At 41.0% G+C, this 17041-nt stretch overlaps 1 protein-coding gene across 4 annotated transcripts in view; it reads right to left on the reverse strand.

Annotated features, from left to right (window-relative positions):
* Positions 1-1142: 1142 nt before the first annotated feature.
* The window catches only part of p4ha2 (procollagen-proline, 2-oxoglutarate 4-dioxygenase (proline 4-hydroxylase), alpha polypeptide 2), a 41411-nt gene continuing 25512 nt past the window's right edge, over positions 1143-17041 (reverse strand). For 3 of the 4 annotated variants that reach the window (XM_079650678.1, XM_079650679.1, XM_079650680.1), the window contains exons 7-15: positions 12697-12896; positions 11876-12052; positions 11400-11470; positions 7770-7869; positions 7159-7212; positions 5246-5311; positions 3885-3953; positions 2453-2549; positions 1143-2259 (exon numbers count right to left, since the gene is read on the reverse strand). In XM_079650678.1, the coding sequence (XP_079506804.1) occupies positions 2183-2259; positions 2453-2549; positions 3885-3953; positions 5246-5311; positions 7159-7212; positions 7770-7869; positions 11400-11470; positions 11876-12052; positions 12697-12896 (911 nt within the window). In that variant the 3' untranslated portion in view covers positions 1143-2182. Of the gene's footprint in view, positions 2260-2452; positions 2550-3884; positions 3954-5245; positions 5312-5380; positions 5435-7158; positions 7213-7769; positions 7870-11399; positions 11471-11875; positions 12053-12696; positions 12897-17041 lie in introns of all 4 variants that reach the window. The other variant, XM_079650681.1, reaches the window with a different exon arrangement.

The raw sequence follows: 17041 nt of genomic DNA on the forward strand, positions 1-17041 counted from the left end.
ATTCCTTCTGAAATCACTGTATGACCGATACCCAGAAATTCTGAGGGAGCTTGGTATCAAAACGGCAGATCAGTACCGATCGACTACACTGAAATTGAAGCTGCAGCAACACTTTGGTGGACGTGTTTCAATCCTTGACCAGACCTGTGGTTTGGGCTTCATATGTGCATCAGCTGTACCCCTCGGTGATGCCCTTGAAAAGCTGAGGCGACTAGAAGCAGACCGTACGGAGGATGAGAAATACCATGCATTGCGGCAAGCTGCAAAGATTCTTCAAACTGACTGTGTGAATTGCAAGAGGCATCATGAGAAGCATTCAACTGAGATATCCTTAAAATCTGCTAATGACATGGTTCCTGACTCACTCTTCAATTTCACAGCCGTGCTGCTGAATGACAAGATACTGAACTCAATGATGATGGAAGAGTCATTGTTGATCAGCCAACAGCAGAGAAAGCCATCATCATGTCACAGCAAGTCCTCCGACATGTTTTCTGGTGTATCAACACCTTTGGGCATAAGACATGAGATAAACAGGGCAACTGTGACTGGTTGCTTGCCAAATACAGCCCACATGTATCTGTACTGCTAAGCCTTATATTGGCTACTTAGCTTACTTCCTCTTCCTCATCAAACAGCATCTTTGGTATCTGTTGTTCACTGAGTTGATTCTCGCTAAGTAGCCAATATAAGGCTTAGTCATCTTGCCAAATAGTGAGTCTGTGTTGATGTATGAAAACTATGTTAGAACTGGTTAATAAATGCTTCTTAATGATTAATAAAGTGTTTACAACCTAATTATAAACCCTTTATGATTCCTTTAGGATGGTAGTCTTATTGTAAAGTGGTACCGGAAATCCCAAGGGTCCACATGTCCACAGGTTTTCATGCTACTGTAAATGGCCTGACATGAAAATAAAATATACATTCATTCATCAATAAGTTTAAGAGTATACAACATTAGATTAAGGGGCTTTTTTTAATAAAATAAACTAGCAACTGCTGGACAGTGAAATCAAAATATTATAATGAATGCATAAAGAGTGTGCAATAGATTCGAGCAAATCACTCTTGATATATTCTTACTTTGCTCACTCTGTTTTACGGTGAATTAACCAGTAATAAAGTTAAGACAGTAAACATTTTAATAAAAGACAAAGTTTATTTAGACTTGCTTGTTTGCCAGTTTGACCAAAGAGCACAACATGTAACAGTGAAATAATTTAAACACTACATAAATAAAACATCATGGACATGTTATGGAGGAAATGTTTCTCTTTCAGGTTTAAAGGAAAATAAACCCTTTAGATGCAAACTATAACAAACAGAGTGTCAGGAGAATGTAATCAAGAATATGTGTAAATGAAGATAGAGTAAAGCCTATTTATGTCTACAAAATGAAAGTAGTATACTGTAGGTAAATAGTTTGTTTTTCTTTAAATGTTTCCGTGTTAAACCTTCAAATAGAGCCCATACCTTTTCAATGCATCCATTGTAGCATTAGGTAATCATCAACTACAGTTGGGTAAAAGAGTCACTAAATCATTGAAAGAAGGTCATTTTTCTCGACTCAATAAATATGTCTATCACATTGAAACCTCAATCATTTGCTCTGAAACCATTTTGGTAAGGCCTTCAGCACACCAACTGTATGTTTCGATGTATGTTTTTAAAAGCTAGGATATTAGGTACATAAATAAGGGGTTTTCATTTTTAGGGGTTAGACAAATCTTCTTATTGTGTAAATGGAGCAGTATGGAGGACTACAACGTAAAATATTAGTATTTGTTTTTTGGTTTCAGTACAAAAGATTTTTTAGAGAACTCATATTTGGAACTGCTTATAACTTAATAAAATATACTAAGATATTAGTGACTATTAGTGGGTGTACATTGGCAAACCATCATAGCTCTGACATAGTTCTGTGTTTTGTTTTGATAAAGGAATTTGATTTACAATTCGTACGCTTTATTCAAAATTCACTTTATTGGGGAAGTACATTCTTCGCACCTCAGGCTGATATCATTTCCTTATTAAATATTTACGATGTAGACAGGTTGAAGCAGAGAGTGACAGGTGTTGAGTTATGTGTCTATGGTTTATTAAATAATTTACCGAATTAAGGCACTACTGAGGGTGTGTTTACAGTGCATGTGTCTTTGCACGTTTGTTAAGTGTGTGTTTAACTTCGGTCCACTTCTGTCAGGCCACAGGGTCTCCTGAACTCTTGTCCTCGCTCGTGGATCCACTTATTTGACACTGATGAAATAAAAGAAAACATACATATGAGGAACAAAAAAGCCTAGTCGGATTAGCCATGCATTCTGAACAAAAAAAACCGCCCTGTTCTCTGGGACGGTAAGACTCATAATGACCAAAGATTCACCAAATATGATTTCTTCTCATTCAATGTAATAATTAAAAACCGTGATGAATCTTAACTGTTACTTACCCCATTTACTTCCTACTAAGACGGGACAAGCTGCATGCCTGGTCCTATAGTCTCCCTCCCCACTCTTGAACAGATTGTACCAAAACACTGCCGTCCCCTGTGGAGAAATGGAACAAATTCACATATGAAGCTCACATAAGATGTACAGGAGAGAGGAGACGATAGTTAAAAAAACAGATGCTGGGCTACAGCAGTCCTGGAGCACAAGCGGCTTCACGCTGAGTGTGGATCATTGCAGCAATATGACGCGAGTTTCTCAAGCGGACTATTGGTTGCTTGAGAAACATATGCATATATACATACATGGTATTGATTGAAAAATACACAGAAAACAAAAGAGTCAATTCTAAGTAGAATGTAAAGTTGCTGTAAGCCAGCAGGACAAACGTGAGGATCTACTTGGGACTCGACACTTCGAGGGAAATGATAAGGTTGGACTATTGGATAGACTGATAAGCAAGAAATTGGAAAACAGAGGTCAACATTGAACCGATATTTGGGGTTAAGTTGGGACACAACGACTGTCCAAGGCCAATTGCAGTTTGTTTTCCAAGCTACAAGTAAAAAGACAGCTGCCTTCACAGAGAAAGACATTCAGACAAATGACCAGAATTATGCACATCACGAACAAGTGTTTGAGGAGCGTGCAAAGTACAAAGAAACAGCTTCTTGGCAAAAGAAAAGAAAATATATTTGACATCTACACACTGCAGAAGATAGAAGAAGAACAAAGTGTTGGCAGACCATGTGGTAGACAGTTCCCTTTTGTCCATGGTATGTGTATTATGTTGAAGGGTAGCCCAAAGCACCATGTACAAACAATACTATACTATATTAATAAGTGAAACTCTATTTCACTATTTGCAGCGATTAAACATAAGTGAGCTAGCCAATGTAGTTGCAAGAGGATTCATAGTAAATGTTTAGTTACAGAAAGAGGATCATTCATTTGGTGTTAATAACATCTTTTGTTTATTTTTAACAAATAGGCAAATACATTTTTGTTAATGGTATTTTTGATTTATGTGTAATGCTAGACCTATTAAAATAACCGACTTTCCAAACATTACAAATGATAATCATTTTGTGGCCTCCCTGCGGTAAGAACCCCCATCTGTGCCACGGCGCCACTGTTAAAGAGCCATGACCTAGGGCAAATACTTCTGAAGTACTGCACAAAGCCTATAGTTGAAAAAATGTCACGCTTCATCAATTTTCATTTCAAAGTGATACCTAATAAATGTAGAGGAAATCTCCCACTGAGATCCTCCATCATTCTGTCAGGACTTACAGAGAGTGGGCGTGTTTAATCATTGACTCGACATAACAACACAGAAAGATCTGTTTTTCACTAGCCCTACAAAGTGAACACAGTCTCAATTGGAAAATAGTATTATAATATTTATTCACAGACATGCTTTGCTGTCATCACCTTTCTAGGCCAGATAGCTGCTCCAAAGTCAGGGAAGACGGTGGCTCCTCCTGCCTCCACATCGCTCATCTGAGGAAACACACACACTCGTTGGAAACTGCTTTAATTAAACACATGTTTTGTTTGTTTTAGAAATGCTGTTAAATGTATATACTGTATACATTGATTTTAATTTCAAGATAGATTATTGTGTAATGTAATTTCTTTTGTAAAAACATTTGAAATGCTGCTTAATGAGTGGCATGTAAACAGGGTCCAGTTAAGGACTTGCATGAAGTAATGTGCACAAAATAAATGTATTTCTTATGTTGTTTTTGTTTGTAGAAGCGCCACATTTATTGATTTATTGTCAAAATTAATCTGAATTTTTGATCTGTTATGATTATAAACTGAAGCAATTAACACCATAAACTGGGTTTTAAATCGTTTTTTTGTGAAGTCCTACTTAGGGAAATTATGAAAATTAACAAATTAAATGTTTCAAAAATTACATCTCTGCAAGTGCTGAGGATGTAGCGATGGATGGGGGGGGGGGGTCAAAATTACCCCCTCAGCGGTTCTAGGAGTAATGGAATGTTGGCGGTTCTAGTGTTAATGAGAGGCATCTGAAGTGAAAAACTGGGTCCAGTTAAGGACTTGCATGAAGTAATTTGCACAAAATAACAAGCCACACATCTTTATACAACAATGGGGTGTAAGAAACCGCTATGTGAACTACAGCGAGGGAAAACTATAAAGACTAGAGATTTCAGAGCACAGAAAAGGTTCCTCTAAAATGAGCCAGCAGTTGTTCCACACACATTTCATCACTACTTCATCACTGTTATTTTATGTTAGTTGTGTCTCATATATTTTTAAACGAGTCAAACATGCTTGTTGATCTAAAGTGATGATCCTTTATCGGAAGGATGTACTTTAAATGTGTGAAGTGTTTTACTCCTTGTATTCTCTGGATCATTCAGGTGCTTCCATCATTAAAAAACGTTCTGTTTTGGGGAGTTGTTGTATTTTGTACAACCCAGTGTTAGCAAGGGTAAAATAAAGAGTTAATGGGGGATGGCCAACACAACTCTCTGCAATGTGTACTGGAACTGATTGACAGAAAAACCTCCTTGAAGTTTGTTTCTCAGTCTTCCAAGTGATGGGGTAGTGAGAGTTTTTTTTTGAATGCTACAGCCTCTTGCCTCATTGCATCAAGTGCCTACAGAATCAGAAGAGAGGTACGACTGTGTTCGCCAAATTAAAGTCAATCAATCCAAGTCCAAGTTGAACTAGAGCATGAAGCGAAAACAAAGAAAGGCCGGTGTGTAGATTTCAGGAGACCGGCCTTCAACCAATGGCGACTAAGTGCACATACTTACGTAATTTAAAAAAGTTGCCACACGATTTCCAGTGCCTAATCTTTTGAAAGCATCAGGTTCATCTTTCTATGAAGATAAAATTCAAGAGTGAACATACATGATGAAAGCACTGCTCTCCGACCCACGCGTACTTACGTAGTTTAGGAATGTAGCAAGTCTATTTCCGTCGGGATTCTTGTCAAAAGGAGGCTGCAACAGATGGTTAGACATGAACCCATCACTCAAAAGACATGGAATAGGATCCCCAACACTAAGTGCACTATAATAACACATTATGTGATAACACCACATAATGTAATTATAATGTAATGTGTTATACCTTTCCCTGCATTTTATATTAAATTATAGCATATTGCATGTGTAAAAGTGTAAGTTATACCCATTTTATTCAACGCCATACTTAATTTTGACCCATTATTGTATTCTATCAGTACTAGTCATGCTCAAATGCATCAAATATGCATTGTTGTTACAATGTTATAGCAATTTTTTTGAAATGAAGTTATCCATTCGTGTGTATTTTTACATACTCACTAGGGTCAAATGAATTGTGTATGTAAAATGTGTAACAATCATTACAATATGTTATGATTTATAACAAAATACTTGGAAGTGTAATGTATCAATATAGTGTTTAGCAATTTCCTACAAATGCGGGTGTCGTTACAAAATGATGGTACTATAGAAGAATATGTTGTTAAAGGTTAACTACACTTACATCCAATCTCATTACAACCTAATTTCACTAAATGTCACGCAAGTGCAACTTAAAAGTTTTAAAGGAACATAATGCTGATAAAACTACAAAAAGTTGACATGTAGCACTTCATTTTTGTATAAGAAGATGCATAAATCATAAAGTTGGCTACTTATTCAAAGAGGATCCTCAGAAAAAAAGACCAAAAATCTAATAATCCATAAATTATCACTGTCATTTTTTCACCTCGGCTCATTAATGTAACAAGAAGATTCTTTAGCTGGCTGCACAATACATACAGCTATAGATCTTATGAAGACCATAGATCACATCTTAGATGGTTCCCAGCTGGAACACACAGAGGGAACAGAGCTGGGATCTCTGAGGGAAAGGGTCACTTAACCTTTAAAGGATGGGGGGGGGGTATGAGTCCACAATGCACCAAGTTATACAGTCAGTCAACAAGCAGTGCAGATATTTTTGACAGAGTTAAAAGCAAACATTACACAGATTTCAGATGATCAAACTGATGAGCAGGTAGATAAGTGACAAAACAGAACCACAGTTTAACAACAGTTAGAGAAATAAGAGGCACAGGAAGAGGAGACAGTAATATTCAGATTATGACTTGATTATTCACAACCAAACGGCGCCGTATTTTAAAAAGGAAAAAGCATGCTGTTGTCTAGCAGCAGTTTCATTGTGCTCTTATTTATTTGTCGGTTATTGTTGGGCAGGATTAAAATGTCCTGGCAATAACTGTATTTTCCAAACAACCAAAGACATTTTGAGTCTTCACTCACTACGAAAGGTAGGGTGATGGCGATGGAAGGCCATAAAGGTTAGAAGTGTACCTCTAAAATCTGCCAAAATAACCAAAACAAATGTTTTAAATGTGTATATATTTTGGGGGTTTTTTACAGCTAAAATGTCAGGAGTCAAATGACTGACATGTACAAAATGTGTCCTTCGCAGTGCAGAGGATACAATAATAGAAAAATAAAATTAAAGGTAAGAAGGGTTTTGTTTGTTTTCAAGCAATTAAATCTTAGACAATGAGAGAATGTTCATACAAGTAATGTGATGTGCTCCTTATAATAAAGAGTACTAGACACATTCACTAACAGTGATCTTCATAAAAGTATTGAAACTAAAACGATTAACTTCCATACCCACCCACCCACCCGCACCCACACTCACTCACACATTAACTCACCCTTGAGAAGTCATAGTGTGGCTCGTACTGTCCTCCAACTCCATAGTTAGCGACCTGGTCAGCCATTGACAAAGATGATTTAAACATTTTGATAATTGTTTTATATTATTAGGCAAAAATAATCAGTTGATAACAAATATATGATTGTCAACTTAATTGTAATCTATCCTGGAATATACAGTCATTGCTAAATTAAGAATAATTGTTGTATACTTTGCTTGAATGTACAACTCTTCTTTGGATAAAAACAGGGATAACATTTTTGTAAGAAAGTAGTTCCAGTGAGGTCTGTTGAATATCACTGACTGATTACATTACATATCCCACTACAGTTGGGCTTTTCTTAAATGTGATTTGTCCTTACTTTAAATAAAACAAACACGATTCAGTTCACTTTTTTATACTGCCTTGGATAAGATATAATGGGAATTTCTGAATGTGTAAACCTATCAGTTCAACAAAATCGAATCAAATTAAAAACGTTACCCAGCACATATCACTTTCATTTTAGTGAATAAAATCATAAGAATGGATGTCAGAATACTGAGTTATATGTGAAATAAGGGTGTGTTGATTAATGCAATTCGGTCTATTGTCCCGTATGAAATTACCTGTAGTAACTCTGCAGTGTCTACTTCGAGGCCTGTGAGGTCTTCTATTCTCTGGTTGACTCTGGCAATGACAGGGTCATCTTCCTCTTCTAACCATGCACTGGAAAAAAAACATTAAAGTGTTCATGTATAAGCATATAGTACGCTGCACAAACACACTTTAACCCTGGTGATTGAGTAGTTCAGAGCTCGGGCTGGACACTCAGGATTAGATCCTCAAGTTGCTGTGCACCTCTCCTGCTCCTCATCAAATATCAGTCTGAGTATTTTGCTTAAGATACCAGATTTGACCAGATTGTCTGAAATAAGTGCTTTATTTTGATAGCACTTTTCATAAACCAGCTCAAAGTCCTTTAACAGTTTAAGGGACACAGGAGGTAAAAGCTATGATAATAGAAAATAAAAAATAATAAAATAAAAAACAATAAATACCATAAAATATAAAAAGCTCTAAAATAAATAAACCAATACAAAAATAAATAAAATAAAAACCCAATTAAGATAATACAGATTCAAAGCTAAATAAATAATAAGAATAATAAAGGTTATAAATAACTGTCGTGCAATAACTTGTCAAAACCATTTTGCCACCCGTAGCCAACTTGTAAATGTCCTAATGTAATGTTTTGTAAACGTCTATGTATTGCATAGGCCTCATCATTTTCAGTTCTTGCAATTAAACAAAAAAAAGTTTACATGTGTTATCACCTTTTTATTTTAATGATAATAATTTGGATTGATTTAGTCTTTTCTTGTAAACCAAATCACTTATTTATTCTGAACTAGTGGAATCTGAGCTTCCCTTTCAACAGGGACTGTTCACTGAACACTGCTGTGGAACTTGTTTTCTATACCAGTCAACCTGTCACCATGACAACCACCTCCGGTCAGGAGCAAGAAGACAACATAAATCACACCTGGGAGTGTGACTCGCACACCATATGTGAGGTAACAAAACAGAGGCCTTAGATCACATTTCGGAGGCTAAATGAACCATTCCTTAGGTTAGGACCCCCCCCCGCAGTTACCCATATCTCAACACAGTCTGCAGGATGGACTCTTCTGGGAAACCTTGGAAGATAACAATGATAGGGGCATCGTTTCACAAGGGACTCAAGGTGGAAGGGTGGGAATTTGCACCCAAACGTACAGCATGGGAGCACACAGAGTTCAGAGGATGAGATTTGGTGCCGTTTCCCTTAAATCAGCTGCAGATGTTAGGGCTGTATCCTCCAAAATGTGCTGCCTGTGACCTTGATCTTTCATTTGGTAAACATGTTTTCCTCTTAGGTCCAATGGCATCCTTTGCTTGAATAGATTGGCAGAGAATTGCCATATTCAGTTATCCGAGTTAAGTGAATAAAGCCTAAGTTAAATGCCCCCTGAAAAAGCAGGACTTTCAGAATAGATGTTGCGATACAGTGTGAGATCGCTTTTATTCAAATGTATGGCTCATAAACTCTTCTCAAGGCCAGGCTAAAAAAAAAAAGCGTTCCGAGTAGACATGAAGTCGATCTCCAGCAGCTTCAGGGGGTTTCCAATTACTCTGCTCACAAAGATATCCTTCACACAGGTCAGCATGCAATAGGCACTTCAGGGTTTCCCACACATAGACTATACTTGGGCGGGCCACCCAGGTATATTAACGGCCGCCCAAGTATATTTCGAGACCCATTTAGGTTTTTATTTTTATATAATCTTTTTTTTTCATTTGTCCGTGACCACGACGCCATCTGCGATCGATTAACTTGTGGACAATGATCCCTCGCCCTACGCATCCTGTCCCCAGTCCCGGACTGGCCATCGGGAGGACCGGGGGGTTTCCCGATGGCCTGGCCTGTTAAGTGGCCTGCCTCACAGAGGGTGACTGGCTGTCTATATGATCCGGCCTGCCGACATGGACACTGGCATACAGATCATAAATCAAAGCCCTTGATTGGTCTCTGTGTGTCATTCAAGCTCGGGATAACCTCAGCTCAGGTGAGGCAAAGGACTCTCTGAGTGTTTAGAGAGTTAACTTAGTCTAAGTTCTCAGTGGGTCTCAAGCGGTTTGGTCACCATTTATGTAAACACATATTTCCATTTGAGAGGGTAGTGATTAGTAAAATATGCATGAATAAATAAATAAAAAGTTAACTCGGTGAAAAAAGATAAGATACACTTTTAAAACTTGTTGAGAGCTAAAACTAGTCTTTGCTGCTGCCTCAAAGAGGAGCAGGGAGGAGAGGCTGATTCAGGAGCACAGACACACTCACAACTATAAATGAACCAAAAATAAATAAACAAGTTTCAGTGTTTTTTTAATATTGGAAATGGTATGTTATTGGTTATGGACATGATTTTATGATTATTGAAATGTATACAGTTCTGTTTCATATAGGTGTTTACATAGATCTAGTCTCTTTATTTTCCCCTCAAAGTGCACCAGATTGATGCATTTAACTCCAAAATAAATGTCCATATGTTTATGTGTGGGTAGTAGATTTAAACTATAGGGCTATCACTATGGGCCCTGACTGTACCTGTACGCTCTGCCATCGCGTGAAGGGTCTGCTAACAAGCGACCAACAGAAAGTTTAATGTTAATGTTGTTGCACGTCACCTCAACCCCCCCACCCCCCAATACCACCACCCCCCCAAGTATATTTCAGATCTGTGGGAAACACTGCACTTTCATCACTGCTAGCAAGGTAAATAAACTCACAGCACACCAAGGGGAGGCCGAGTGAAAAGCAGCTCAATAACCGACAACCACAAGCTCTAACTGACCAGAAGGAGAGACAGAGGGATAGTGTGTGTGTGTGTGTGTGTGTGTGTGTGTGTGTGTGTGTGTGTGTGTGTGTGTGTGTGTGTGTGTGTGTGTGTGTGTGTGTGTGTGTGTGTGTGTGTGTGTGTGTGTGTGTGTGTGTGTGTGTGTGTGTGTGTGTGTCTTTGTCTGTGACATATAGTACCAGTCAAAAGTTTGGACACACCTTCTCATTCGAAGGTCTTTATTTATTTGAATTTTTTTCTACACTGTAAATTAATACTGAAGACATCAAAACTAGAAAAGAACACATATGGAATTATCTAGTAAACAAAAAAGTGATGAACAATCCAGAATATGTTTTATATTTTAGATTCTTCGAATTAGCCCCCTTTTGCCTTGAGGACAGCTTTGCACACTCTTGGCTTCTCTCAGTCAGCTTCACTAAATATAAATCATATTCTGGATTTTTTAACACTTTTTTCTTAACTAGAATATTCCATATGTGTTCTTTCATAGTTGCTATGTATTCAGTATTAATCTACAAAGTGGAAACAAATTCAAATAAACAAAAACCATTGAATGAAAAGGTGTGTCCACATTTTTGATTGGTACTGTACAGCAGACACGTCGCACCCACAGGTGTGACACATTCCCTATAATTACTACTGACAGAGTTGTAGCCACAGATTGACTGGAATCAAAGAATAAACACAAGTTTCACAGCAGAATGAGAATGTAGTTTGCATAAAAATGCAAAGGCTGAACCCCTGAATAACCTGAATTACACAGCAAATAGTATCAATACTAAATAAAACAAAATCGATTAACAGTAAGCCCTTTCATGCTTTTAATCCTCAAAAGTGCCTCCAAAAACCTTTTACCTTTTGGACACTCTGTAGTTGGCTGTGGTCAGGACGCCTGTTTTGGGGTCACGGACAGTAGCTCTGGCAAGCTTATGAAGCAAAAACAACACACAGATATACAATTATTGATGATTATGTTTATCATAAACAGTACGCAGAGTGTGCCCACTTATTCAATTTATCAACATGTTGGTAAGTCTATACCAACATGTTGTTGATTCGGACGCTTTTCTCTAAATTAACACCTTTTTATACATTCCAAATGTAAAAACTATTGCTTTGTACAACTTATCTTTGAACAAAGAAGCTGCACTTCATCACCTGACGAGCTCATGGCTTTAGGATTTGTTTTGTTCTGAATTAGGTCTTAAATATCATGAAAACGTTGGTATTTTAAAAGTACTTAGTTCACTGTACAGTATTTAGTGTTATGTCCTGGGTTGAGTGCAGAATGTTTAGATGTATTATCATTGATGTGTTGCTTCTTGTCTCACCCTGGGTTTGGCCAGCTGCTTAATCCTCTCAGTCTCCTCGTGTGACAGGACGTCAAGGTAGCGTACGATGCGGGGGCTGTCCCACTCATCCTCCTCTTTTATGGGCTTCAGCAGGAGACGAGGGTTCCTGTTTCTATCCTGGTAGCGGCAGTACAAGCGGCTGCGCCTCACGTTATTCTGGTCAAACATACAAGATAAACAGAAACATTATGAAGAAAGGATTTATTTAGGAGAAGTGAAATCAGATTTGAAATGTCTGCCACACTGCTGCTGGAATCTAATGTCACACGGAAAGGATTGACCTTGGAAGCCTGTGCTCACTTCAGGTGCCCACATACAGGTTTTTATCAACATTTTGCTTGTATGGAAAATAAATCTTTGTCCTGTATACTTGGTAAACTCAAAGATTTCCCAGTAAAACGTCAGAGCAGAGCAGAACAGAGCTTGTATTAGCTTAAGTGGAACATTTTGCTATAAACACGCCACATCGATCATAGCTGTAAATGGGTTTTATCAGCCTTTTCTTCCCAGAATTGCTCGACAATCATAGAATCCGTCTTTGTGAAAGGGGTGTTTATGCCTGCAGCAATTGCAAGCTTGCTGTTATACCTGTCACTTTACTGCAGGTTTCTTAACATTGCTCTTGTATATTACTTCAATTCCTTTATTTGTTGTTGAAGCTCTAATCTAATGTCAAAATAGGTATTTGCTCACTTCAAATGTACACCTCAGAAAAGTAGGTAGAGATCTAGTCATTTTGACTTCCTCTTTTTATTATAGATTGTTTATCAATGAGCCTTTTTTTTGTCCTTATGTCTCACCATTCCGAGCCCCTCTCCTCTGCAGAGAGCTTCGTAGACTTCTCTCTCTGGGAGGTGGTCTTTGGGTCTGGTGTAGGTTCCCAGCTGGATGGGCTCCTCAGAGGGCGGCGGGTAGTCCTCCTGGTTCAGCTCTCTGAGCTGCTTGGTAAGCAAGCCCTCAAAATAACGCATGTTTCCTCCTGCCCTCTGGTGGCTGGGATCTGCCAGTACAAGAAAATGTTGGTCTTTAGTGAAACATTTCTACTCCGAAGTGGAATTACCTGTAAAGCAGAGGAGAACCTGTGTTGAGGTTTACTATATGGCCACATTTGATAAAAGTGTTGTCCCTTTTACTGTTGACACCATTTGCAGCTAAGAAGTTAGTATTAAAATAAAATAAGATTTTGATTTTTATAGCTTTGATAGTTTATTTATTTGACCTAGTACTGTATGGTTTAATTATGACTGAATTGAGTACAACATTGTGTCGACTTCATGTGAGTGTTATCTTTCAAATAAGCTTTATACTTCTACTCCACTATATCTCAGAAGACATATTGTACCCTTTACTCCTCTACTTTGATCTGAACAGCTATAATGACTATATAGGATCATTTAGCATTTGGTATTTTTCATTTCTTCTTCAACAGTTATGTTATTTAGTCACATTTATAAATGCAGGTCTTTGCTTAGCAATGGAGTAGATGATGGTGTGCTTTTTGTAATGGTGAATAAAGAAAATGATCTTAATATTTCCCATGAGGGTAATCTGAGAGTCCCTTGTGTGCTTTAGATATTATTTGAGGTATTTAAGCAATTACAGAAAGTACAGAAAGTAGAAAAAGCACACCACCTTGTGGAGGTCTGTGGACATGCACTAGTTCATTAGTAATCAGATGAATTACAGCAACATACTCTGCCCCTGGTTATTTTTATGTAGGAACAAAGCTGCCTTGTGTGTACCACAGTTACAGTAAACAGAGGGTATCTTAAGTATCGACTTGCTGGACGAAAATGTGCATTTCATTATTTTTGTTGAAGGGAATTTCAGACTTCTGAAACGAGGATTCAATAAACAACATAAATGAGTATGTATGCTATTTTCAAACAGCACTGAAGTACACTGATTTAGTAACACAAATTTGATCCTGGCAGTATAAACAGTTCAGCTGTTATATGTTTAAGCAATAGCTCACGACAGGCCGTGGTATATGCTCATTATATCACAGCTAAGGGTTGTGGTTCGGCAGTTCTGACTTGTTTTGAAAACTACAATTCTACCCGTGGTATACGCTCAGTATATCACGGCTAAAAACCAATCAGATTGCTTGATTTGACTTGTCTGTTTTATAATACATTTTTTACTGCACTTCCAGTTTTATAGTTTATTTTTTCTTTATCTTGACTGCACATTGCTCTCTTTTTAGTTATATGTGCATTTTATAACTTAATGTCACTTTGGCAGCACTTAGTGTCATACAGTCTGCTACATCTGCCCTACCTCGATTCATTTAACTTGACATGTAAACAGGCGTACTGCAGATCTGAAAGGATGGCCTGCAGCTGAATACACAGCCCTTGACGCAGATATCAGTGGAATCCGCTAACGTTCTCTATCGCATAGACCAGGGGTCTCCAACTTTTTTTAGGATGAGAGCTACTTTCAAAAAATAAAACAAGTAGTGAGCTACTTTTACTCCTCTTTTTTTGTTTTTTGCAATGTATATATTTAGCACATTTTAACATAATTATATGCTTACCTTTAACCTTTGTGTGCTGTTTGGGTCTGTGGGACCCGTTCTATTTCGTATATGGCTTCGCCCTCTAAGGCTATCGCTATTGGGTAATCCCCCTGCGCCCCCGCGCAGCACTGAAACACTTGTAGTCCACGCCCACCCGCAAGGTGGGCCCCACCCTCGGGCCTCCTTCCGGTATAAATAGGAAGGAGGCCCGGCAATCTGCTCCCTCTTTTTTTCAGCAAACCAGCACAGTTACTGAAGCACAGCAATTGAGAATCATCACGGGCAACAACTGCGTCCGTGGTTGTCCCTCATGTGGCTCTGGGTTCATAATGAGTTATGACCTGCAGAGATAAAAGCAGTATGCGAATCCTGCCGGGGGTCAGAGCACGCGTACGCGGCTCTAAACCAGCAGGTAGCATGCACTGGGCTCGTCTCCCGTCGGGCGACAGGAAGCGGAGAGCGGAGAGCGGACACTCTGCTGTGGCCGAGGAGGACGATTGGCCCGTCCAGGTTTACGAGCCCGCGGACGGGGCCTCGTGTCCCTGGGGCAGAGTGCCGGGCAGGAGTCCGAAGCAACTCCTGCCCCGCCTCCCTCCACGGTTCACCGTTCGGCTCCCCTCCCTCCTCTCCCCCGGACGGGGGAGACAGAGTCGGAGCAGGGTGCCAGCTTGGAGGCCGAACATGCTTTCCCCCTCTCCGTCACCACAGCGCGGCGGCGTCTGTTACGGAGACGGCCAGAAAAGTGCTACTGGACGCTCCAATCAGCCCGGACAGGCTGTTCGGACCCCAGTTCCACGCCATGGTGGAGTCCATTAAGACGGCCGCGGAACAGGTGGACGGCATTCGCCAGCATGTACAGCTGGCTCCAGTCGGCTGAGCTGCCACAGCGGCACCAACGCCCGCAGCAGCCGCGGCATCCACGCCGGCCACAGGAGGCCGTAAGCGGAGAGACGCCCACAGCAACCGCCCCGGCGGCTGCAGGGGCTCCGTCCCACGTCTCCGCTCCCCCGCCACCCCAGAGACAGGGTCTCCCGGCGGCGAGTCAAATGGGAGTGAGGCTCCCCCGCTCCTGGTCCCGCGAGAGCCTCCGAGGAAGCGGAGCCGGTAGTTAAGCCGGCTGCCACTAATCTGTTGATTAAGTAGACAGCAGGGCTCCCTGCAGAAGCCTGCTCGCGGCATTCTTCTGTCCGAGATACGCCTCCTACACACGGTCATAACCCATGAGCGCCGGTATAACGCCTCATGTGGACAGCACTGCACACACCTCCACTCATCCCCTGAGCGTGTACACGCCTCATGATGACAGCCGGAGTGAAAAGCAGCGTGTGGAGGTTTCCTCGCAGCCCTTTCGCCTCACGGGCAGCGGCGGCGAGGGCAATGGCGTGGCTCGTCACCATGACGACCATTACAGCACGTCACAGAGAAGCCAGAACAGGGGAATGAGCAGTATTCCAGGCTGAGTGCCCCCAGCGGAAGCGCCCGCAGCGCCATGGCGCCAGGGCTCGCTGCAGAATCCTGCTGGTTTTAACCTATCGGTTAATTAACTGCAGAGCTCGCTAATTAAGCCGGCTGCCACTAATCTGTTGATTACCAGCAGGGCTCGCTGCAGAAGCCTGCCCGTTTTAACCTCGGTTAATAACCTGCAGAGCTCGCGGCATTCCTCTGTCCGAAATACGCCTCGTACACACGGCCTTAATAAACCCATGAGCGCCGTTATAACGCCTCATGTGGGCAGCACTGCACACACCTCCATCCATCCCCTGAGCGTGTACGCGCCTCATGATGAGAGTCGGAGTGAAACGCAGCGTGTGGAGGCTTCCTCGCAGCCCTTTCGCCTCACAGTGGCGGCGAGGGCAATGGCATCACAGAGAAGCCAGAACGGGGGAATGAGCAGTATTCCAGGCTGAGTGCCCCCAGCGGCAGCGCCCGCAGCGCCACGGCGCCAGGTCTCGCTGCAAGAAGCCTGCTGGTTTTAACCTATCGGTTAATAACCTGCAGAGCTCGCTAATTAAGCCGACTGCCACTAATCTGTTGATTAAGTAGACAGCAGGGCTCGCTGCAGAAGCCTGCCGGTTTTAACCTCGGTTAATAACCTGCAGAGCTCGCGGCATTCCTCTGTCCGAGATACGCCTCCTTCACACGGTCATAATAAACCCATGAGCGCTGTTATAACGCCTCGTATGGACAGCACTGCACACACCTCCATTCATCCCCTGAGCGTGTACACGCCTCATGATGAGAGCCGGAATGAAACGCAGCGTGTGGAGACTCCCTGGCGTGGCTCGTTGCCATGACGACCACAGAACATCTCGAGCATGTGCGCCCGCTCTTAGAGTGTTTCTCAGAGTGGCAGCGCGTGTGTCTGATGGACAGATGGATGAGCAGGCTGATCAGCAGAGGACACGTCCTGCAGTTCGCCTCTCCCCCCCCCCCCCCCCACAGTTCAATGGGATACAGGAAATACTCCTGTCCTCCCAGAAGCTATGTCTTGCGCTCCAATCCGAGCTGCTGGAACTCCTGTTGAAAGAGGATATTTCCAGGGTTCCTCAAAGAGAGGAAAATCAGGGGTTTTCACTCCCGTTATTTTTCTAATCCCGGAAAATACTGGGGGAATGAGACATCCT

Source organism: Notothenia rossii (assembly GCF_949606895.1).
Source record: "Notothenia rossii genome assembly, chromosome: 9".
Lineage (NCBI taxonomy): Eukaryota > Metazoa > Chordata > Actinopteri > Perciformes > Nototheniidae > Notothenia > Notothenia rossii.